Raw genomic sequence first — 25,677 nt, 5'->3', positions numbered from 1 at the left:
CTTAACTGTCAGACCTAATAGTCTTTTAAAAATTCTTATCTTTCATAAACTCAATAATCACCCTTTCTTCATGGCTACTTTCACCTGTCGGCCTTTTTGTGACACGGCTCTCTGCTGGTTCTTCTCCTACTTATCTAACCATTTCTCAGTCCACGTTGCTGGATCTTCATCCAAGTCATGACCGCTAACTGCAGGTGTTCCCCAAAGGTTTGTTTTGCACTCTTTTCTCTTCCCCATCTATGCTCTCTTAATTAGTGATCTCATAAATTGTCATGGGTTCAATTAACACTTCTATGCAGATGATTTTCAGATCTATTTATTCAGTCTTAACTTCTCTCCACACCTCCAGTTTTGTATCTTTAACTACTCATCAGAAACCTCAAATTGGATATTCTATAAACACCTCCAACTCAACATATCCCAAAAGGAATTCATCATCTTTATCCCCAAACCTTCCTTTTCCAAACTTCCTTCTTATTCTCCTGTGTGTCACCATCCTCCCAGTCACTCATTCACAACCTAGGTATCATCTGCGACTCCTCACTTACACTCACCCACAATTCTTGTGATTTCTACCTTGACATCCCCTTCTCTCACTCCCACAGCCACCACCATGATCAAGGTCCTCAGCACCTGTACTAGGACTATTTCAATAGCCTCCATACCTTGTCTTCGCCACTGTAGTCCATATTCCCATTCAGCTGCCAAAGCAATTTTCCTAAAGCACAGCTCTGACTATGTCACCCCCATTCAATATGCTCCAGTGGCTCCCTATCACCTCCAAATAGAAACTTGTTCAGACTTTAAAGCCTTTCATAACCTGACCCCTTCCTATCTTTCTAGTTTTCTTCTATCTTACCTCCCTCCACAGTCTTTGATCCCACTGGCCTTTTTGTTGTACTTCAACCATGACTCTCCATCTCCCCAGCCTGTGTCCCAAGCCTGGAATGTTCTCCCTTTTCACCTCCACCTCCTGGGTTCCTTTAAGCTCAAATCTCCCCTTCTAAAAGAAGCCTTTTCAAGTCTTCCTCATCACTTGTGCCTTTGCTGGGAGACTACCTTCTAGCTACTTACTTGCATCCTCCATACTTTCTGAGAGCATTTACTGTACTTTTGTCTTTCTTCGCGTCTCCAGCACTTAGCACAGTGCCTGGCACACGATCATCACTTAGTAAATGCTTGCTGCCTGATTCTGTATTATGATCCTTCAGCTATCATTAGCAGTGTCATAGTTTGTGAGATGGGAACACCTACATTATCTCACCAATTATGAGAAAAGTGGCTTATGAACAATCAAAGTACCACATACACGTATTAGTATTCTAGATTGGAACAGTACTATGTCACAGTGCATAGTGGGCTAGACTTGGAGTCAGAAAGATCTGGATTCAAGTCTTACCTCTGATACCTGGTCATTGTTTGGCTGTGGGCAAGATGCAACCTCTCTGTGCCTCAGGTGCCTCATCTGTAAAACAGCGATGATCATACCTGTTAATACCTATTTAACTCGCTGGGTTGTTGTGAGACTCAGAGAAGCTCAAATAAGCCAAGCAATTTTCAAGCTTTAAAGCATTACGTAAATGCAAACATTATGGCCGTGTTGGAACCCTGCCTCCTCGAGTTTGTTATTCCCTGCTAACTAAAAGGAGCAGCCCCAGATCTGAGCCCTTTAAATACAAAAGCTGTCTGCTAGGTCCTGGGTCTAGCTTCCCGTAGCACGATTTCATACTTCTAAGGCCTTATAACTTGCATCTCTTTCCTCTGTCATTTAAATGAATTACTCTAGTTTCTGCAGCATTTCTGCTAATATTTTTGTGCCAATACAATCCCCTTTTCAAGTTTCCTTCTAATTGTTCTATCCTTTGATTCTGCAATTCTTTTCTGTCTTCCATAAGCCTTAGGTTCTTGCCATGGAAATAGGATCTGGTCTCCTCCAGACATTAGATTTCGGCCCACAAAGGGCCTCTTAATTGTCTGCATTTTCTCCAGACTTCTCTTGTTATGTTCCTTCCCAGTTAAACAAAGCTATTTCCTCAGGGGTTCAACTGCCAGATCTGCTCCATGTGATATTCCACAAGTATCCATTTCTTCCTACCATCCTCATTCTTGGTCCCTCCCCCAGGCCCTCAAGCACCTGCAAAAACTGATTCTCTCCCTAAAAAAAAAAAAAAAAATCCTTCCTTTTTTTGTAAGAACACCACAATCTTCAGAGACTGAAAACTGGAAGTGACTCCCGTACAAACTACAGTGGTCATAAATAGGCCTTGGCATGTTACCCAGAAGCAATATGAAAGACATCATGTACAACCAAAGAATCACAGATTTAGAGCTGGAAAGAACTTCAGAGACCCTTCAAGCAAAGTGCTAAGGAAGCGGGATAACAGATGGGAAGTCTGGTACTGCACTGGTACCCATGAAATGTTACTGAGACCCAGGCTAAGTTCTCTGGTATGTTAGGTAGATTGGATCCTCTAGGAGGACCGATGAGAAGGCATGGAAAGGCTGTCCTGTATGAGGGAATACCTACAGTGATGAGCTCATAGGTCCAGTTAAATATTTCATCATAACCAAGCAATAAATCAACAAGCATTCATTAAGTGTCTAAGTGTCAGGGCATAGAAAAAAGAGCCAAAGTAGCCCCTGGCCCCAAGGAGCTTCTGTCCCAAAGGTGGAGACAACATGTACACCTGAAAGAGATACAAAACAGGTGGAAGGTAACAACCTCAGAGGGGATGGCTGGGGGGTGGCAGGAGACAGAGAAAGGTGACCTGCAGAAAGGGGAGTTTGAGATGAACCCTGAAGAATGCCAGGAGCTATAAAAGGCAGAGATAAAGAGGAAAAACCTTCTGCGCACAGGAACAACTAGTACAAAGACATCAGTGAGGAACGTTAAGTCGGCCAGTATTCCAAGATCCGGAATTCATGGAGAATAGCATGTAGGAAAACTAGAAAGACAGGAAGGGGCCAGGTGGTGAAGAGCTTTAAATATTAAGCAGAGGAACTTATATTTGAACCCAGTGGTAGCAGAGAGGTACTGGAGTTTATTGGGGGAAGAGGTGACAAATGGGACATGTGCTTTAGGAAAATCATTTTGTCACCATGTGGAGGAAGGCTTACTGTGCCGAGACTTGAAGGGGAGCGACTGTTTATGAGTCCACTGCAATAGTCTAAAACAAAAAACTATGGGACTAGATAATATCAAATGATTATGTAAAATTTAAAAGTTTTTTTACACAAATAAGTCTTAAGATAGTGAAAATCAGAAGGGAATAAGGTAAGGGCAGGGCAGGGAATCTTTGCAGCAAGTTTATGAGAAAGGCCTAAAATCCAAAATGTATAAGGAATTGACTCAAATTCCTATGACTAAGAACCATTCTTCAATAAATACATGGTCAAAGGATAGGAACAAGCTAGCTAGCAACAACCAATGTGAAAAAAATTACCTAAGTCACTAATAATTTGGGAAATGTAAATTAAAACAATTCTGAGTCATTAGGCTGGTAAAGATAACAGAAGAAATTTATAAACGTGGGAGGGACTGAGGAAAAGGGGCAAATCAGTAGAATTGGTGGGGCTGTGGTCTAGGAAATTCAGGAAATGTGAACTAAGCCACAAAAGTTACTAAACTGCATACCCTTTGACCTAGTTATATCTCTACTAGTCCTATCTATGCATCAAAGAAATGAAAGAAGAAAATGTATAAAATGTACTAAAGAATATGTTATGCCACATTTTTTTCAATATAATTTACTGCCATGCAATGGTGTTGCTCAGAATTGCTTGCTAAATTGAGGGAAGAGACCCAGTGAATTTTTCCCCAAGATCCTGTAGGGCTGGGACTGTTTAAGAAATTTAATAAATGGTGTTAATTGACTGCTAATTGACTGAATTCCAAAAATAAAGCATGCAGATTCAAGAGACAGACCAGAAAAACAGCTCCAAGCAATCTCAGGTATGCTGCCAACCCAGAAAATTTAGAAAAACAAAAGGAACTGAAAGGTATGTTCCAGGAAATTTTTCACATTCCAGAATTAGCAATACAAATAGAAAGAATGTGCAGGACACAGGCAAGGAAGGGCCCAGGATACACACATAGCAGTTCAACTATAACATTTATAGTGAAAAGATTTCACATACAAAAATTACATATAGATTTTTAAAAATCATAATTATAGCTCCCCTCTCAAGAAAAAAAGGGGGACATAAAACTTGGAACACAACATGTGCAAAATGAAGACAGGAGGCAGGGACCCACTATTATCTAAAAAGGAAAGTCAATATTCATTTTGAAGTCAAGAGACAGATCATGGAGAAGCATTTAGACTTTGAAAAGTCCTCCCAGAGAGATATGCACTTGAAAGCAAGCAAAGCCTCCAAAACAAAAAGTTGAGTATTCAAAATACTGAATTGTGCAGTTTTATGCTAATTTGAAAAATGAAAAGAAATACTCATCTACAAAAGAACTGAATACAAAAGTAACAAAACTGGAAGGGGAAAATCTAACTAGACTTGACCCCTCAAAAGCGGGACTGATTCCAATGCAAACACTTATTAAGCACCTATTATGTACAAAACACTGAACTAGGCATTTCTGCCCTCAAGGAATTTACATTCTATTTTGGGAGGACTTACATAAACAAGTAATGATAATAGATGTGCAAAGAAATTTCAAGAGAGAATGCTACCCGGACCCCCGGAGCGACCTCTTCCCCTCTTACCAGAGGTGGAGGTGCATGACCTGAGCAACTGGCACCTGCAGGAAGCTGGGAATTCTGGGAGGCAGGTGAGATGGGAGGGCCTTCCAGCCACAGTCTACAAACCCAAGGAGGCAGAAAATGGGATGCTGTGGGGAGAGGGGAGTCAAAGGGAGGAGGCCAGTTTAACTGGAATGGAGGGAATGGTAAGGAAAGTGACATAAAATAAAACTGACACTAAACTGAAATAAAATATAAGATTATATAAAAGTCAGACTCTCAAGTGCTTTAAATGCCAGCCTCCATTCCCTCTTCTATGTGATGCCTTCCAAGTCTCTGAAGAACACGTACCCCAAGACATCTGTTCTCTATGCTAAATCCCCATTTCCTCAACGGTTCATCCCAGTGTGGCTTCTTCCCATGCCCCTCACTGTGAAGATGAAGGAGCCCATTCAAGAAACGGTGGGTGAAGCCAAGGACACCCTAGGTAGAGTTACAACAAATCTAAAGTACAGGCTAACTCCCTACACCATGGTGAGAGGTTTTTTTTAAAAACAGTGAAAGATGGTCAAATATTGAATACTTTCTATGAGAAAAGTATGGGTTTGATTCCTAACCTAAAAAACAACAACAAAGCTGATCAGGAAAACGAGAGAATAATGTTGTTAATGGAAACTGATGCAAAAATATTAAATTAACAATATATTTTTTAAAACCACAAATAGCATTTGTGACTAATGCAAGAATGGTTTAATAACAATATAACCTATTACCATGAAAAATAAAGGCTATATATGAGCATATGACAATAGACACAAAGAAAGGCTTTGTTAAATACAACCTCTACTCATGTCAAAAGACTGTCTGGCATTTCAAACCCGACAAAATCTGGTTCCTGCCCACATTTCCAGGCTTACTACACATTCCTCTCCTTCACACACTCAATGTTCTAGCCAAAGTGGCCTTCCAACTGTTTGCTGTTTTCCTGCTGGGACATCTCATCTCCCAGACTTGGGAGGTACCAGCCTCCAGGCCTATGATGGATGCTCTCTGGCCATACCTCTCAGTTGCTTCTCAGAATTTTAGCTTCCTCCAAAACTCAATCCAAGTGGCATCTCCTACCCTATGGGAGACCTCTCTTGATCTATCAGTACCCTTCCCTCCCCACAATTACTTTGTATAGAATTTCTATTTATTTACATGTTGTCCCCATTTCTTCCTAGGACATAAATAAACTTGTTGGGACCAGGGGCTATTGATTTTTTTATGTCTGTATTCCCAGTGCCTAGTACTGGCTGCCTTCTTACTTGTTGAAAGAAAAAAAGGGGGCCATAAAACAGGGATGTCCACTCTTACCAATCCTATTCAAATACTTTTTGAAATAGTAGTTGAGGGTGGGGTGGAACAGAAAGACAATACTTGCCAGTCATGAAAAATAAAAAAATCTATGCAGTGGCAAATGAGACATGAAAAAGAAAGGAATAAGCAACAGAACACTTGCAATATATGTTAATCTCTATTTGCTGGTGACAAAGGTATATAAGCAGAAAATCCAAATCAGTTAATTAAAAATGAATGGTAATAATAAATGACTTTGTAAGTTATTAACATATAACTAAAACCATCTGAATTCCTATACACCTAACAAGAATCAATGAAAAAAGATGAAAACCTTTTATAATAACGACAAAAATGCATAAAAACTGGGAATAGTAACCATAGATTTCAAAAAGTAGCATAATGTAATTTTTTAAAACTCCTTGCTACTGAAGGGGGGAAAAAATCAATGGAACATGAGTTCAGAAATTAAACCTAGGATACACAAAAAAATTAGTGTTTGACAAACCCATTCCTAAAAACCACTGCACACTAAAATCATTCTTCAATAAAACTTGCCTACAGGTTCTTATACCCAGGAAGGCAAGCTCAAACTTCTTCACCCAAACTTGAATAGCTCTCTCCAACAACAGTGAGACCAGGGGTAAGTCACTTCACTAATAAAGTTGGGGCTGGCTGGGCAATCTCTAAGGCCCTTTCCAGACCAAAAAAGTACACAGCAATCCTCTCTTTAATTAATTAATAACCAGTCAAGAAATGTTTACTGATGTTGGAAAATCACAAACAAGTGGATAAATCAGACATATTTGAGATAGTTCATCCATTAAGAGAAGCTTTTTCTGAAATTTCAGAAATATTTTGAAAACAGAAAAGAACAGAAAAGCTAGCCTTTCTTTTCCAGTTAATGAACAAATAGGAAGGTAAAAATAGAATTCCACATTAATTATCTGGCTTTTAAAGTTTCTCATGCTGACCTGGCTGAAATATTATTTTTTATTCACATTTGTAACTAGTATGATTTCTTTCTTTCAATAATTGAGCTCATTATTGGTTTTTTAGGGGTACTATAACATAATGAGAAAAGTATCATGTTTGGAATTATTAGATCTAAATTCCATTTCTTACTGCCATTTACCAGCCATGTGACTGGGGAAGTCATTTCATCGCTGAGTCTGGCAAAACTGTGATCGAATATGTGTAACATTATCCCAAAGAGATAAGCAGCAGAATGCTATAGAAATATAGACTATATTTCTCAAACAAACTAAGATGAGAAGGAAGAAAGCAGTGAAACCCCCATATCCTATCTGCTGCCAAGTCTCTTGATTTCATCTTAGCATCATATCCCAAAAGGCCCTTCTCTCCAGCGACACTGCTACCTACCATTCTGGTACAGGCCCTCATCACCCCACACCTGGATTTGCGAGTCTGTCTGCCTGCCTCAAGGCTCTTCCCTCTAGTCCATTCTACATTAGTCACTAATGTAATTTTCCTAAAGTGCAAGTCTGATCATGTTATCCCCCTACTCAATAAACCCAGGTGGCTTTCTGTGGAGTCCAGGATAGGATTAAATACAAAATGCTGTTCCATCCTATCTCTTCCAACAGATAGTCCCTTCTGTCATCCCCACTCTTTCACTTATTTTCAATCTCTCCTTCTCTATATAACCTAGCCCCCTCCTATCTCTCCAGTCTTCTTAGACCTTACTTCCCCACATGTACTGTTTGATTCAGCGATACTGACTTCCTGGCTGTTCCCCAACAAGACACATCTCTGCAGCCACTAATAAATGTTTACTGTACTGTACTGGCTCCTTCCCTACTGCCACAAACATGTCCATGTCTCCCTTATCCTGAAAAATCCCTTACTTGATCAATCCTTCCATCCCTGATAAATATGGTCCTATATCTCTTCATCCCTTTGGAGCTAAATTCCTCAAAAAAAGCCTTCACTATGGGTGCCTCCACTTTTTCTCCTTCCACTCTCTTCTTAACTCTTTATAATCTGACTTCCAAACTCATCATTCCACAGAAAGTGGTCTCTCCAAAGTTGCCAATGACCTCTTAACTGCCAAACCCAATGCCTTTCCACAATCCTCATGCGCCCTGATATCTCTGCAGCCTCTGACACTGCTGATCACTCTCTCCTCCACGGCACTCTCTTCTCTCTGGGTCTTCAGGACACTGCTCTCCCCTGGTTCTCCTCCTTATCTGACCATTCCTTTCGTCTCCTTTGCTGGATCCTCCTCCAGATCACACCTTCTGCTCACAGAGGTCCCTCAGAGTCCGCTTCTCTTCTTCCTCTATTTGGTGAACTCACTGGCTCCTATGGATATAATTACCATCTTTATGCTGATGATTGTCAAGTCTACCTTTCCTGCCCCAACCTATCCCCTCACCTCCAAACTCCCATCTCCAACAGACATCTCAAACTGTATGTCCAATAGACATCTTAAACTCAGTATGTCCAAAACAGAATTCATTTTCTTTCCCCTTAAATGTTGACCCCATCCTACCTTCCCTATTCCTGCACTGGGCAATACCATCCTCCTAATCCCTCTCACTCTGGACTCCTCACTGTATCTTATCTCTCACTTCCAAGCTGTTGCCAAGGCCCTTTGCAACATCACTAGAATAAGCCCCCCTCTCTCCTCTGACACTGACAGCATTCTGGTGCAGGACCTCATCACCTCATGCCTTGAGTCCTGCAGTGGTCTGCTGGTGGATCTGCCCAACTCAAATCTCTCCTCATTGCAATCCATTCTAAACTCAGTCACTAAAGTGATTTTCCTAAAACACAGGTCTAATCATGTCACACACACACACACACACATACACACCCCTACTCAATAAATTCCAGTGGCTCTATATTACTTCCTGGATCAAATACAAAATGCTATGTGACTTTCAAAGCCCTGTCATAACCTAGGCCCCTCCCTACTTTTCCAGTCTTCTTACACACCTTACCCCCAAGAGGTGACTTCTTAAACAGGTCTATTCACTGAATGGGCTTTACCTCACCCTAAGTGAGTGCCTAAATAGACCTTGGCCTAAAGGGACCAAGGTCTCCCATTGCATCCTGGGCCATCTCCATATCTAGTCACTGGACTCAGATGACTCTGGAGGAGAAGTGAGGCTGGTGACCTGCACAGCCCTCCCTCGCTCAAAACAAAGTCAAGTGCAAGTCATGTCATCATTTCTCTGATGGCATGGTCTTCTTCGGGAACAAAGGATGAACACAACAACCCCCAAGAGGTACCAACAAGATCTGAATGAGAGCCAAAATCTCTTTTGGACATTTTCTCGGGCTATCCTCCAAGCCTGGATTGCTCTCCTTCCTCCAGTCCAACTACAGACATACCTCGTGAAGATATTGCTGGTTCTGGTTCCAGACCAATGCAATAAAGTGAGTCAGAGGAATTTTTTGGTTTCCCAGAGCATAGAAGTTATGTTTACATTATATTGTAATCTATTAAGTGTTCAATAGTATCATGTCTTTAAAAATGTACATACCTTAATTAAATGTAACCATTATCTGAGCCCTCAGTGAGTAGTAATCTTTTTGCTTGCCTCCGTGTTGATAGTTGCTGATGGATCAAGGTAGTTATTTGCTGAAGGGTGGGGTGGCTATGGTAACTTCTTAAAATAAGACAACAATGAAGTTTGCAGCATCGATTGACTCCTCCTTTCCCTTGAACACTTAGAGATCACTGTGGGGTTAATAACTGAATTAATTTCAATACTGTTTTGTCTCAGGAATAGACAGGCCTAAAGAGAAGAAAATGAGGGAAGGCCCATGAGTGGAACAGTCAGAACACACACAACATTCATGGTTAAGCTCAACATCTTATATGAACACAGAGGCATCCCAAAACAATTATTATAGTAACATCAAATATCACTGATCAGAGATAAAATAATAATGAAAAACTCTGAAATATTGTGAGATTTACCAAAATGTGAACTGGAAAAAAATGGTACCAATTGACTTGCTCTGTGCAGGGTTGCACAAACCTTTCATTTGTTAAAAAAAACAAAACAAAACAGTATCTGTAAAGCTCAACAAAGAAGGTATGCCTATATTGACCTCCCTAGCTTATATATGAGTCTGTGTCTAGACATAGTTATATATGTACGTGTATATATAGATGTGTGTGTGTACATACACACATATATGCATGTGCACATGTGCACGTATGTGTTTGTGTGTATAAAAATGACAACAATGGCAGACTTGTAGGAGCCCGGGTTTGAGTCTTGGCTCTAACACTCACGTGCTATATGACTCAACATCTCTGAGCTTCCATTTTTTCAGCTTTATGATGAGAAGTATAAAACATCTGGGGGGAAGAAAATAAGCACTTACATAGCACATACCACGGTAAGTGCTTTTAAAAAATAAACGAACCAATAAGTACTGTCTCATGTGTGCCTCACAACAACCCTGGGGGTGGGGGTGCAATTATTATTATCCCCATTCTACAGCTGAGGAAACCGAGGCAATTAGAGGTTAAGGAACTTGCCCAGGGTGGCAGAGTTAGTAAGCCTATGAGGCCAGATTTGAACTCAGAGGTCTTCCTGGGTCCAGGTCCAATAGCTGCCTTATTTACACCGTTATCTTACAACGCTGTGATGAGAAAAACATTTTACAAACCTTAAAGTAATATACAAAAGTAATTTACAAAACCCTAAAGTAATAACATGAGTTATTACTATTTGGGGAAGAACACTCTCAAGATCAATCAGTGTTGTAAAATATCACAGGGACTGGCTAGGACAGAAACACAAACTTGACCGTGAGCTATGAGGATTTACCACTGATCTATCTATCCCACACAACCAAAAACACACTAGGGTCAAGATGAAAAACATTTCTATGCGACGGATTAAACAGATTTGGACAAGATTATCTGTGACTATTTCTGAGCAAGGGTTGTGCAAGCGGTGTCAGAAATGCTGAGCCTGGGAATTTCAGGATCTGCCTCTGAAAAGAAAGTCAAGAGAGTGTTAGGAATGGCCTCTCCTAGGAAGCATCTACCCCACAATCCACCCCCATCACCCTGCTCCTGCACAAGCATGGGCGCCTTCACGGATGCTTCCCGTGCCTCACATGCCTCGTATAATTCTGACATCTGACCGCAATCTTTACTGCCATTCCAGCCTACTCTCCTGTGTAACACCTAGTATCCTAGCCAGGGGGCCGCTGACTGCGAATTCTACCAGATGTGTGGTTTAAAACCCTATGCTTACAAGATGTTTTTCTTCCACAGAAACCTGTCCTGGGATGTAGGTCCCACAAAAGGCTCATCCCCAGGGTCCAGCTGCCCCATTCCCCCTTCTAGGGTAAAGTGTGCAGCCACGTGCTCAGAGGCCACTGCCCTGGGCTGGGAGAAAGGAGGCAGGAGGGGAGGCACTACGTGTGGACCATCCAAGCCCCCGGTGTACACTGTGGGGCAAGGCTTCCTCACCTTCCGCGTCATGGCTGCCTCCGGTGGTCAGCCCAAGCCTACGCACCCCTTCTCGGAATCGTTTTAAACGCATAAAACCCGTAGGGTTACGAAGGAAACCAACCCTATATAAAAATACCGCATAGACAGGGAGCCCAGGTTGCGGGTACGAAAAGCAGCACTGTCTCACGGGTGCGCTCCTGCCCCCAAAGAGCTGGCCCTCTGAGCCTCGCTCCAGCATTTCCTCCCTCTCCTCCAGATCCCCACTCCCATCCCGCCTCCTGCTTCCCCTCCCTGCCTCCCCCTTCAGACTCCGCCCCGCGCCCCGCCCCCTTCCGGCTAAACATCCGGTCCCAGCACGTTCTCTCCCCGCCCCCTTCTCCCCGGCGCGGCGGCTTCTCGGCTCGCGAGCTCCATTCAGGTGAGGCCCGAAGTCCCAGGATCCTCGGGCCCGCTCTCACCGTTCGGGGTCCGGACACGGGGTAGCGGCTCTGGCCGGCCGGCGGGCAGCCGCGGGCGGGCACGTACCTCAGAGTCGCTTCTCCGAAAAGAGGCCTCCCAGGCCCCGGAGCGCCCCCGACTCCGCCCCTCCCCCCGCCTCGGCGGGAGCTGCCGCCAGCCTCGAGGCGAGGGGGCGGGGCGGGGCTGCGAGGCGAGGCCGGGGTTCGGACTGGGCCCAGCCCCAAGGCGTCCCGGCTCGGCCGCCCCTCCCCGCGGGGTGAGAGCTCGCGTTTGAATCAACCATAAATAGCCCTTCGAATTTGACTGCCGGCCCCTTCTTACAGATGGGGAAACTGAGGCCCCGAGTTACTGAAAAGTGATTTTCCCGAGGGGAACATAGCTGTGAAAGGCCCGTGCGATTTCGTGGGGTCGTAAATTTGAAGATGGAAGGGTTCTTAGAAAGTCATCTAGTAGAATGTTTACGGATGGGGACACTGGAACCTGGGGAAGTTGAGGGACTTGCCTGAAGTCACACAAAGTGGAATTTAAATTGAAGTATTATTCCACATTTTCTACAGCATGGTACTGCCTAAGAGAGGAGGGGGTAGGGAACTAGACCAGGACCTTTGAAAAAGTCATTTCAAAAGTCAGCATTAACTAAACACTCCTGAAATTAAGCCGGGAGACCCTGGGAGGCTTGGGACCTAGGTCAATGGGTGAGTGGCACAGCAAAACACGAAAGTACTGAAACGAAGGGTATTAGAGCTACCTTTACTCTTTCTCTTGCAAGGCTCCTAGTTTCCTTTCTTCACTACCCTAACCCCCATCTCAGTTTTTCCTTTTCTTACCTGCTTTGGGTGTGAGGAGATCAATAAAGATAAATTTCCCTAGCCCTAGATCTTTCATTTGCCTACTAGGGGCCAGTCATCCTGTAGGAGACAATGATACATCTTGCCTTCCATTAGCTTACCGTTTGGTTGTGAAACTAGAACTAAATAGATAAATATTCAGAGAAGTAGGTGCAGTGATAATAGGTAATCAAGGGGATAGTTTGATTTGGCAATAGATGTCACAGGAGCATATGATTAATTAGTAAATGAGTGGTATAAACCAGTGTCAAAAACAGAGGGTGACAGGTGGAATTGTTCACAGGCACACCCGTGAAAAGCTCATGCATATCTTTTGATATGAAAATCAGTCTGCTCTATATGGTACTGTAGAAATCCCTTTTCCTCACTATTGGCTTTTATCCTGATAACTGGAACATTAAGGGTTAAAGCTCTGAAGACCCTCTAAGTACCTAGATGGGACTAGAGAAGGGAACTTCCTGTTCCAGTTCCCATGTGTTCTTACATCTCAGAACAGCCCCTGGGTGGAAGTGGCAGGATCTTGGTCTTTGGAACCTCAAGGAAGAGAAATCCTACAGGTGAGGAGAACCCCATCTCTGCCTCCCCCCAGCCCCAACCAAGTGCTGCCCCATAGAAAGGTGAGTCTGATGGACTACGGGTGTGGGCTTGACCTGAGATGTACCAAAGTGGTTGGAGAGAAGGAAGGGAAAAAGGAATAGGCCGGGGGTAGGAATGAGAAGAGTTTGTCTCAAACAAAATTGGAAATGGCTTCAAAAGAAAAGGAACATGGATTTGAGGGTGTCCATATGCTATAGTAGCACAGCTACCCAACACTCTTCCCCTCTTGCAAGCATGCTCCAAGACAATATGGAAAAAGTGAGCCGCTGAAACTTCTGTGAAATGGACTTAGAGTTTCTGGGTTTCTTGATTTTAATACTAAATAGGCTTTTATCTTCCACAAATTTTGTAAGGCTCTGTGAAACTATCTGCTGCCATGTTCTATAAGACTCTGTGCATCTACCCCCTAGATGGTGGAATATAGGCTTATACACCAAGTAATTTTGTCCTTTTTCATCTCACACACTGCCCTCCTCATTCCTTCTTTACCCTTTGCCACTGCTTCCTAATCCAACACATGCAGGCCTCAGCCCTGCTCTGAGGGACCCTTTCTTGAGAAAGAAAACCTATCACATATACCTTTGAAGTCCTGACCCAGCTATTCTCCTTGACAGACCTGAACCTTTTATTCCTAAGACAAGCATTGAATTGTAAGGTGGCAAATATTCTGGACTTAAGAAGTAGAACAGAAGACCTGAGTTGTATTGGTCATTTTTTTTTTCTCCCTATGTGACCTTGGATAAGTGTTCCCCTGTTGGTCTCACTATCTACACCTATAAAATGAAAGAATTGGACCAAGATGGTCTTTAAGAGCCTTTCTAGTTGTGATTAGTCTGAGCAGGATGTATTTTAGACAAAATTGTGAAGCATGGGAAGTATATTTTTAGGGTTCCTTCTCTTGTATGTCTGTTGTACAAAGCCCCTATTTCCTGATCAAGAGATTGTTCTGTGTTCTCCTCCCCCACTCAAATTATGTTTCACCTTATGATTAGTGACTCTCAAAGTTTCAGAGATGAATAGTTAATGAAATTAAGGAATCCTTTTTCTGGTGAGAATCCTGGAGAAAGGGGACTTTTCCCTCAGGTAACATGGATTCCCTGACCTTGCTACTAAGTAATGGTGTAACCTTGCATTATTTCTTATTCCTGTTAATGATAACAGTTTCCTTCTCTGGAAAATAAGAAAACAGATGATATCCAAAAGTCCTTTTAGGTTTAATGTTTCAGTGTGGATTTTAGGCATTGTACCTCTCATTTCATTTTCATATCATACCAGCATTACCATCATTGTGTTAATTGTGTTACTTATTCCCATACACATTCATATAATAGACCACAAACACGTGGTCAAGGACCTTATGGTCCATAAAAAACAAACCACACAAATTATTTTTCCACATTTCTTTTATAGTATTTAGCACATAGCAAGTACCTGCTTAATAAAAATTTATTAAAGTGAGTATGGTCAAGTCCATGGGTTAGACTCCAATCGACAAAACCTGGAATTCAATCAGCCATCCTTAGAGTGCTCTCTGGGGTATCAGTTACTGACTCACAAACCATCTAAGAGACATCTATCTTCACAGTCCCAAATGTGGTGCTAGTAGGGAAATCCACTCCCTGCATAGGGAACTACATCTTTCAGGAAAGCCTCTAGCTTCAATCTTGTCAACTTGGACAAAAGTGCCTCCTAGTAGTATATTCTGAATATCTTTTTCCCTTGCTAGACAGACTTCCAAGAGAGCTGAGTCTTATCAGAGTTTTATACCTCACCAGCTGAGACATGGCTCTGCATACCGTGAGCTTTTAAGAAGTATTTGTTGTCGCAAAAATTTAAAGTTGGGATTCAGTTCAGTGGAAAGTAAACTCTAGTCACTGTTGCCATTTTTCTCTTTATACCCAAAGAACCTAGCACAGAGCCTGGAACATAGTGCCTTCTGTCCCACAGAAACTGACATCATGACATTAATAGTTGGAGTTTAAGGCTCAAGAAACAGGCAGTGGCAGGAAACATTTTTCATGAGTTGCCCCAGAAATTAATTATACCTTCGTTTGTATATGAGACTAGTGATGGAGAAAATGTTTGGTGTTTTTTTGTTTGTTCATTTTAACTTCTGTAGAGAGTGACAGAGAAGGCCACAGTGATGCCATGTTTCCTTGGCATTTTAGACTTTTAAAGTTGGGAACTACCTTGTAGGTAATCTAATTGAGGCATCTGAAATCCAAGGTATCTTACACTACCAGTGTCCCTTTATTCAAATAACAATTGCTAGCTTTTATATCATGCTCTAAGGTTTACAAAACATTTTACATGTTGTCCCATTTGATCCTTACAACCATCCCATTAGGTGCTATTATTATCCCTATTGTACAAGCAGACAGTGGTTAAATGACTTGCCCAAGGTCACAGAGCTAGTAAGTGGCATAGGTAGGATTCTACTTCAAGGCTTCCTGACTCCAAATCCATCTACCTTGCTGCCATCATGAACATGTAATCAGACTGACCAGACTTTGGGAAGAAAAAGAATTAGCTGAAAACTGTAAGTTACAACTTGTACTTAGCATGGTTTGGTGTGGTTTGGTTTTTGTCACAACCACAGTGGAAGGAGTAATAGGAATATTATCATATTCATTTTGTGCTTGGGGAAACAGGCTTAGAAAGATGATTGGCTCATAGACTTAGAGTTAGGGAGTATCCGAGCAGAGAGATGAGTCTAGATCTCCTGCAGCTTGTAAAAACAAAACCAAAGTGCAGTTGTGAGAAAAATGATCTAGTCTAGCCTCCCTCTTCCATTTTATACAAATCCTAGAGAAAGGAAGCTAGAACACATTGCTGTAACATTTCATAGGTTGCAAAACATTTTCCTTTAAAAAACCCTGTGAGATAGAATGCACAAGTTTTATCCATCTTCATTTTACATGTGGAAAAAAAAAAGCAGAATCATGGAATACCATCTGGATTCAAGTCCATATCTTCTGACTACATTGTCAGTGTTATTTCCACTACATTGGGACAGAGTTAGGAGATGCAGAGCATTCCTTCATCCTCTACAAAGTCCTAAATGTAAGGAGAGTTGTGTTTCTGCCCAGTACCTTATCAGCCATATCTTAGAACTAAAATAACAGACTTCCTCCCCAATCCCTTGCCCCTTGTCTTCTTAGAAGTGAACGATGCTAACTAACATTGGTCAGCAATTTTGAAAGAGTCTGGGAAATAGGGGGCTTTGGAATTAGGCTGGCAGGACAGCAGTGCAGGGAACCTCCTTCTCTAGAGAGTGGTCTCCAAGGAAAGGGAAAACCAGTCTCGACTAACTGCGACAGGAGACCAGGACATAGCACTACTATTTCAATGACCCCCTCCCCCAACATTCTCCTTTTGTGCATTGATACAACAAAGCTCAGGACAGTAGATAATAAGGTTTTAGAATGGGGAGCTTAAAGGTCATTTAATGCAAACCCTTAATTTTACAAATGAGGAAACAGAGTCAGGGGTTAGGTGACTTGCTCAAAGCCACACAGGTGATAAGTAGTTATTTTGAACCCAAGTCTCTGACTCCAAATTCAAGACTCTTTACAGTCACAATCAACTAACCATGTATTAAGCATCTATTGTGTGCCATGCCTGTGCTAAAAGCTGGAGATAAGACAAAGAAAGGCAAAAAGCAGTCCTTTCTCTTGAAGGAGCTCACCATCTAATGGGAAAGAAAGCATGCAAACAGCTATCCAAAGAAGATACATACAGGATAAATTAGAGATAATCTGAGGGAAGGCACTGAGATTAAGGGAGACTGAAAAGGGCTTCACACAAAAGGTGAGAGAGAACTAGAAGGCAGAGATGAGTCCTTCCAAGCAGAGGGGACAGCGAGTTAAAACACTGTTCTGTTCACTTCAACTCAGTTTTGCAACACCAAAAGAATTTTTATATCTAGTAACTAGATACTGACCCAGAACTCTGGATTTGAAGTCTACCGGTGCTACAAACATTGAAAAAAGTTGGAGTTAGAGTTGGTGGAGATGGAAAAGGATTTGATACCACTTGACCACCAGAGGGTGCCCTGCAATGAGCTGCTAGCGGACCTCCCTGTAATCTGAAAATTGCCGCGAGCCAGAGGTGACCAATCTTATGCAAACACTATGTGATGCTAAAGTCCTTGAAAACACCCCAAAACTTGGGCTCTGTTCTAAAGCCAGACTGTTCCAGTATCTCTAATGCTTTTTTTTCCTGGTTTGTTTTTTTTTTGAAGTTGTATTAATGGCTTTTGTTTTAACATTAACTATTATTTTCAAATATACTCATCTCTCCACTTTCTCCCTTTCCCCAGTTAGCCTGGGGAAAAAAGTAGGCAAAACCAGCACATAAATAAAAAAACAGTTCTGGAAAAGAATGCAACATTCCATATTCATAATCTCACACCTCTACAATGATACTATTTCTTTTAGAAGCAGCATTGCTGGTTAGAGAACTAGATTTGAAATCAAGCTAACCTGAAGTTCAGAGCCCAACCCAGGCAGTAGAGGTCATTTAATCTTTCTGAACCTTTCATTTATCCCCGGTTGGGGGGGAGCAGGGAATGAGAGTAAGAGGGAGACTGTAGTGAAAATAAATTGAGATAATAAATGTAAAGTGCTTGGCCAAACTTTACATTGTAAACTATTATTATTCAGCAAGACCTTAACCAAAGCTACCAGTTAACCTAAAATTTATAATGAATAAACTACCTGAAGGCTAGTGACTGTTGTTTTTCATCTTTGTAACCACTGAGGCTTTCATATAGTAAGTGCTTTGTAAATGTTGGTTGAATTGGATGCTAACTTCAATATAGATCATAAATCTTTAGGGTTGTAAGCTATCGCAACATTGACTTACTATACAAATGAAAAAAGTAAAAAAATAATCATAGGGGAGTGCAGTGATAAAAAGTGATTTAAAAAAAAATGTAGTAGCCTCTGCCCTTCTTCTATTCTAGGTTTACTATCTCAAAAACTAAGTAACTTGAGGGAAGGAGAAAAAAGAATCATAATCGTTTAAAAGCTATGAAAGAAACTAAGGATTCTTAAAAGTGGGAAGTTTTGCCCACCATTCTCAGACTATACTCATCCAGCACCTTTTCAATTTGATTCCCTTAGAATTATGTATTCCCTTCCTAGTTCCACTTCTACTCAAGGTTAAGGATTGACTTGTCCTGATTTCCTCCAGTCAGAGAGTGGGTAGGTATCTCATTTGATCCTCCCAATGACCTTGGAACATAGGCAATATTATCCCCATTTTACAGCTAAGGAAACTGAGGTCCTACGGCTAGTAAATACTTAAGACTGAATTTGAATTTAGGTCTTCCTATTTCTCCAGGTCCAGTACTCTATCCATTTTACCATCTAGTCATGGGAAGTTTGCCTCTTCCTGGTTTCTGAAGTCCTGTGTCCTACTTACTATCCATAATGCTGCCTCTAGAAGTTGGGCTAGAAACATGTCTAAGATTTCTCCCAGTGTCTTGCTTGTAGTAGTAGCTTTAATGCTTGTTGAATTGAACTGAATTTCAGTTTTGTAATTCTTATTCTCCACTTTTAGTTAGATCTCTTACAGGCTTTGCTGGTTTTGGCTCTGTGGCCATTCTATCTAGGTTTCTAGTTTCTATCTCACTTATCAGTTGACAAACTCTTTTTGCAACCTGAATCTGGTTTTTTATAAAACCTCCCATTCCTCCAGGCTAACCATTGAGATAACCTCTACCCATTAACTTGAAACAATTACTCTGTTAGCATATTTAAACAATCGCTTAAAGTAGATTACCCAGAAGTCTAGTGACTGAGGGGGATTTTTCTCCTAATCTGTCTTCTGTTTTTCTTGTTGATGCAGTATCCACACCCAACCTGTGGTAGAAACTTTTTTCCCCAAGGTATCCCTTGAAAGTGTGGAGAAGAGACTTATAGACTTTGTGGACTGGATATTGCTTTGATCTCAACTAAAGTGAGGCTCCCTATCCTCCAGAATCCAAGAAAATGATGTCTCCAAGACCAAGTATGGTAGCACCACAGTCCCAAACTCCCCTGAATCAAGAACTACCAGTAGTGAAACTTGAAGAGTTTTCCTGGGAGCAGGAATCCATCCTTGCAGGTCTGCCGAAACATGAAGCCTGCCGACAGCGTTTCAGGCATTTCTGCTACCAGGAGGCAGCTAGCCCAAAGGAGGCTCTCAGCAGACTCCGGGAGCTTTGCTGCCAATGGCTAAGGCCAGAGGCCCATACCAAAAATCAGATCCTGGAGTTGCTAGTGCTTGAGCAGTTCCTCCTCATCCTTCCTGGAGACATTCAAGCCTGGGTGCGTGGGAAACATCCCAAGAGTGGCGATGAAGTGGTGACCCTTGTGGAGGATTTGCAAACAGAGCCTAGTAAAGCAAGGGCAACGGTAAGAAGAAAAATCTAGTTTGGTATAGAGGGAGAGGGTAGCACGGATGATCTGAAACTGATCCCCTTCAAGCTAGGAAAAATGGAGCCAATCCATTAAGATGATATTTAATGGGGAAATATAGATGCCATTCACTTGGACTCAAAAATGGCTATTGCACCAATCTAGGATATGAGAGTTACGTGGCTACACAGATATCAGTGTATTTAGTAGACTGGATGGAGTGAGTCAGCAGTACCAAGTGATGAAAGCCCGAAAAGCTAATGTGATTTTGGGCTGTATTAGGAGAATAACACCGTTCATAGTCAGGCAGGAAATGTCACCTCTGTGCTCTGCTTTGGTCAGACCTCATCTAAAATATAGAGTTGAGTTTGGGGAGCCAAATTGTTGAAATGACATTAACATTTGACAACCAAACTTTATGTCTGCATAGGAGGGACTTAATCAAGGTTGAAAGAATGGCCAACTGGATGAAAGTGCACAGGGGTCAGCTGGGATGGGGAGCATGCGAACATGACTTGAATGAGCTGGGGTTCAGCCAGAAAGGAGAAAACTCAGCGGGGCTAAGTGAGAGCAAGGTGTTTGCTACTATTGGGAATTTGCTGGGATCCAGGTCTTGAGGATTTAATGTAAGAGAAGGCTAGAAAGGTAGGTTACAGTCCAATTATGAAGGACTTTGAAGTTTGATTTTAAATCCTTAAACCTTACTGTAAAGCCCTGGCATACTTATCTAATCTTTGTCCTTCCAGCTATAATGGCAACCAGTTTCTTCTGGTTTTGTCTGCAGGGATTGATGATGCAATGTTAATCCCAGTTTCCCTCCTCTCTAACTCTTGTTCTGTTGCTTGCTGACCTCAGGAATTTGATGAAATATTTGTTCCTTCTATTCCCATCTTTCTAAAAGTGGCTTTATTTTAAGGGAATTTAGAGTTTTAACTATCTGAGGAATGAAATGACCTTTCACAAGAGTCTCATCCTTATGGGTGTTTTCCAGGTTTTTGGCCATACACCCACATGGATGGTGCCCTCAGAGAAGCCAACAGCCCTGACCACTGGAGAGGAGCCCCGGAAACCCCCACCAGAACCAGCCAAGCCTTCAAAGGAAGGGAAATGGAGTCTTCTAGCTAGGTCCAAGCAACAGCTAATTCCTAGCCTACAAAGGGAATTTCATCTCTACCAAGAGAGAGGTAAGAAATCTGGTCTTCTCCCAGGGAGGCTGGGAGTGGTCCAAGGAGAGAATAGGGGCACAAACATGGCAGGGAAAGGGAGTAGAAAATGGTAGTTTCTGCTGAGTACAGGGAAGTATCTTTTTTCACCAGCATGTATTGCCCTGCCTCCCCCTAAACCACATAAGACCTGAGGACCAACTGGTCCTGAAGAATGATCAGGAAAATTGCAGGATAAGTTATGGACCCTTTTATAGTGCCTTTCTCCTTCCTCAGGCTCAGCTGTTCCTCAAGGCCCTTCCCCTTCCCAGGAAGAGAGATCCAGAGACCTGGAGCTAGCAACTGTGCTGGTGAGCTCGGGACTTTTAATGCTCTTCTTAAGATTACAGAATGATTATCTTATTGGGATCCTAAGTAGGGGAAGAGGGAGGACAATGTTTTTCCACATTGACAGTGGAATAAGGGATGGACAGACCATTTTCCTGAGAAATGAATTTAACATTTGGGAATTCAGTTCCACTCCCCCAAGGAGAACCATAAGTCCTTTAGACCAATTGTGTCTGTCTCAAATAGAAAAGGATATCTGCATGTACATATTGACTTAGAAAACCACATATTAACATTATCTATGTTTTATTGTATTTACTTTTGTTAACTTTCCCAATTACATTTTAATCTGGTTCAGAGAGTGATGTCTCTGCTCTCCACTCTTAATGACCCCTGCCAATGGATTTTTCCAGACTCTTCCTCTGACCTTTTGCTCATCGTTTCCGTTCTCCTGAATAGAGATCCTACAGCTCTACAACTTATATTTTGCTCCTCATATTTTCAGTCCCCTTTATTTTATCAGTACTGCTGTGATTGTTCCTAGAGGGACAGACAGTCAGAAAAGGTGGGGGGCTCAAAGGGGACAATTGTCTCTTTTATTTTTATCTTTTTCTCTTCCTTGGGATTTCAAGGAATCATTGACATTTGAAGATGTCGTAGTGGAGAAAGTTTGGCCTGCACCGCCTCTAGGTAAGATTCCTTCGTCTTTGAGACTAAGAAATGTCTGCTGTGCCCATTCTTCAGGACCAATTGGTCCTCAGGTGAGATCAAAGGAAGACAAATCTCTTGACATCCCAAAACCTTTGTGCATGGGTCTGTATGAGAGAAGTAGTTCAACCTGCTCAGGAATTAACATACCATATCTTTACCTGCAGAAGGCTTGAGCATAACTGGACTGTTGCAGGTTCTTCTCATTTGGCTTTTTAAACAACTTATCCCCATGTAAATAAGCATTCCAGGAGAAAAAGGGCAACATAGTTCAACAAGCATATTTTTGTGCAATCAGGTGTTGGGGATACAAAGAAGAACACTTCAGACTGCTTTCTTTTGGATTTTCCTTGCTCCATAACAGGCTCCATACCAGATCTTTAAGGCAGGGGCCCCTCCGCCTTGCCTACTCCCAGCTCTTCTCTGGCCCCAGCAGTACTCACAGTACCATACCTACCCCAGTGAGGAGACTGAGCAAAAGGAAGAAAATGCCTTTTGCAAACATCAGTGTCCCAATTACCCAGTCCCTAACATATAAGTTTTCTACATTCTCTACTCAGAGCTTCCCCACTCTCATTAGAGCTCTGAGGTAGCAACAAATTAGGAACCAATGTCTGAAGTATATAGGTTTTAAGAAGTAAAGGCCTAAAAAGTTTTGCAGACTGGGAAAAAACCACCAAAGACTAATAATCAAGACTTTATGTCTCTTTTGCTTAATGATCCTTTTCCCTTAATCTAAGGAAATTACCTCCTCGTTAATGCTCCTGTGGCTCAGTGTTTTCCAGGAGAGTAAAAGTGGGCCAGGAAGGAATCTAAGGCACTGCTCTCCCAAAAGATTCTAGAAAGGAACAAGGACGTTACAGGAAGAGGGAGTTCAGCCCTGAGTGCTGGCTAGCGAAATTCATTCATATGAAGCATTTATTTATACGCTATTTCTCCAACCAATCCAAATAGCCTTTGGAATAGCATCCCAGCATAGGAGGTTCCAGGCATTTTGAACCTTCTGAAAGTCAGAATAAAAAGAACACTGCAGGAAGCAGTGCTTTATTCCCCATCTTCTGCATTGTGGTTTTCTCCTTTCTCCCACATCACTGTCATTAAGTATTCTCTGTGCTGGGCCTGTTACCTACATATGTTTCTGTTTTCTTCCCCTAGGGCTTGGAATTGGGACACAGAATAGGGAAAAAATAAAGCAAGAAGGTTCAGAAAAATCTACAACAATTCCAGAAAAGGTAGGCAAGGATATCTCCATGATGCCCAACAGGGAAGATATACTAGAGACTCAGTGGGGGACTGAAAGGCAATGGGGCCCTACTGCTTCAGAGAGCAAAGGAATATCCTCTCCTAGTAAAAGCGAAGTTTGGGAAATAAAAGTCTGTGATGTCCAAGAGAAGCCTGAACCTGAGGAGACACCAAAGACCTGCCCTGAGTGTGGAATAAGCTTTCCTCAGTTGTCATGCCTTCAGGCACACAGAAGAACCCATGATATCCTCAAGCCCTACCAGTGCCCATGTTGTGGGAAAAACTTTGCCCGTAGCTCCATCCTCAAGCTGCATCTGAGGACACATACAGATGATCGTTCACATGTGTGTTCTGAGTGTGGGGAATGCTTCCAGCAGAGTGGTCACCTGAGGAAACACCAGCAGATCCATTCTGCAGAGATGGCCTTCTTGTGCGCTGACTGCGGTCAGGGTTTCCAGCGACGGTCCAGCCTTCTGCGACATTTACATGCCCATGCCAGGGAAATGGAGCAGGATATCAAACCAGCCTTCCTGTGCTCCATTTGTGGGCAGGGTTTCCAGCGGCATGCCAGTTTCCAACGCCACTTGGGTCTCCATGCTGAGGAGAAGCCCCTCCATGGTGTTGAGTATGGCAAAAGTTTTCTTCAGGGTACCAGCGACCACCAGCAGCAGCAAGTTCTCATTGAGCAGAAGCCTCATGTGTGTGGTGAATGCGGCAAAGCCTTCCAGAGGAATGAGCATCTGGTCACTCACCAGCGGATACATACAGGAGAACGGCCCTTCTCCTGCCAGGATTGTGGACGTGCCTTTAGCCAGAGCTCCCAGCTAGCTAGTCATCGCCGTGTGCATACTGGTGAAAAGCCCTATGCCTGTTCTGAGTGTGGGAAGCACTTTGTGCGCCGGGCTGGCCTTGCACGCCATATGCTAACTCACGGTGGAGAGAGGCCCCATCATTGTGGTCAGTGCAACAAACGCTTCAGCCAGAGCCAGGACCTCAGCCGCCACCAGCGCAGCCACACTGGTGAGCGGCCATGCCGCTGTAGTGAGTGTGGGGAGCGCTTCAGCCAGAGTGCTCACTTGGCTCGTCACCAGCGTATACACACAGGAGAAAAACCTCACCCCTGTGACACATGTGGCCGTTGCTTCCGCAACAGCTCCAACCTGGTACGGCACATTCGGACCCATACAGGAGAGAGGCCCTACCACTGCAAAACCTGTGGAAGGGGCTTCCGCCGGAATGCCCACCTTCAGCGCCACCTTGGGACTCATCCAGCGACTGATACTCCAGAAGCAGGCAAAAGCATTAAAGAATTGGGGGGCCCAGTCAAGGAGGCTCCTCAGCAGTGTCAACAGTGCGGCAAGAGCTTCAGCCGGGGCTGTAACCTGCTTAGGCATCAAGCCATCCACACAGGTGCCAGACCCTATACCTGTAGCCAATGTGGGCGGAGCTTTAGCCGCAATTCTCACCTGATGAGACACCTGAGGACCCATGCCAAGGAGACTCTGTATTAGGCATCCCTGAAAACCTTACTTGGCCAAGACCCTGAGCCACCCAGAGGATCTCTGCTGGACTTGCATGCTTCCTCTTCAAACAAGACAGAGAAAGTGGCCTCATCAGGCCATCTCATTCCCCATTTGTGTGTCTTTCTCATACTCCTCCCTAGGTTTTTCCTCAACCGTACCTCGCCAAAGTGAGTAAAAGCAAAATAATTGCCTTTTCAAAGTTTTCTTGGACTTGTTCTCTCTTTCCTCCTCACCCACCTCCATCACAGATACTTCTTAGAGGATAAGTAGATATCCACTGAGAAAGGATAATCCTGAATGTTTCTTCATTATCCCCGCTTTTGCAGAGTTGAAAACTGGCCTTTGGGCTGTTGGAGTCTCATGCACCCTCATTAACTCCTGCTTAGGACCTAGTTATTAGCAGATCCTAAAACTGGACTCTACCATGCTGGCAAAAGGCATAAAAATAATCAGACCAAGCTGTGTACATCACGTAACACTTCATGATGCAGAGAGTCTCTTGGACCTTCCTGTAACTAAATGTTCTGGGTACTCCATCCAGATTCCTACCTTAACTACTCTAAGGACGGTATGTCCCAACAAGCTGCCCTGTATCTTTCAGGAGAGACCTACTCATTGACCTTTTGTGCACCCAGACAAGATTTGGAATAAAAACAAACTATTTTAGACAAAATATTTCTTTAAATTGTTTTATATTCTGAATTTAACCCCACCCCCAAATTCTGTATACAAAGTAGAACCAAAAGGGAGGGTGATATGTGAAACTGAACATCTAAATACATACAATTTACTTTTTTAAAGTATATAATAAATTCAACATGCTTTTAAAGCTACTATGCTTATGTTTTCCCCTGAATTTCCTTCTGCACATTTTTTAAAATGTTACCAGTGACCTCTCCCCGCCTTTTCTTTTTTTCAGTACTAT

At 42.7% G+C, this 25,677-nt stretch overlaps 2 protein-coding genes across 3 annotated transcripts in view; one reads left to right on the top strand and one right to left on the bottom strand.

Moving 5' to 3' along the window:
• ZNF205 (zinc finger protein 205) overlaps positions 1 to 11,737 on the bottom strand; it is a 65,194-nt gene extending 53,457 nt beyond the window's left edge. For both annotated transcript variants that reach the window (XM_072634810.1, XM_072634828.1), the window contains exons 1-2: positions 9,545 to 11,737; positions 1,400 to 1,465 (exon numbers count right to left, since the gene is read on the bottom strand). The gene's annotated coding sequence lies outside the window, so the exon portion shown is untranslated. The remainder of the gene's footprint in view (positions 1 to 1,399; positions 1,466 to 9,544) is intronic.
• A 95-nt stretch (positions 11,738 to 11,832) lies between these two features.
• Positions 11,833 to 25,585, top strand: ZSCAN10 (zinc finger and SCAN domain containing 10). Its single transcript, XM_072634614.1, has 6 exons — positions 11,833 to 11,899; positions 19,239 to 19,786; positions 20,781 to 20,973; positions 21,229 to 21,302; positions 21,912 to 21,969; positions 23,143 to 25,585. Exons 2-6 carry the CDS (start codon positions 19,382 to 19,384, stop codon positions 24,738 to 24,740), a joined length of 2,328 nt encoding a protein of 775 aa, XP_072490715.1. The 5' UTR covers positions 11,833 to 11,899; positions 19,239 to 19,381; the 3' UTR covers positions 24,741 to 25,585.
• Positions 25,586 to 25,677: the final 92 nt, after the last annotated feature.

The sequence above is a fragment of the Notamacropus eugenii genome, chromosome 1 (genome assembly GCF_028372415.1).
Source record: "Notamacropus eugenii isolate mMacEug1 chromosome 1, mMacEug1.pri_v2, whole genome shotgun sequence".
NCBI classification, from domain to species: domain Eukaryota; kingdom Metazoa; phylum Chordata; class Mammalia; order Diprotodontia; family Macropodidae; genus Notamacropus; species Notamacropus eugenii.
Note: the sequence above shows the minus strand (reverse complement) of the source record. Positions and strands in the feature narration are given on the sequence as shown.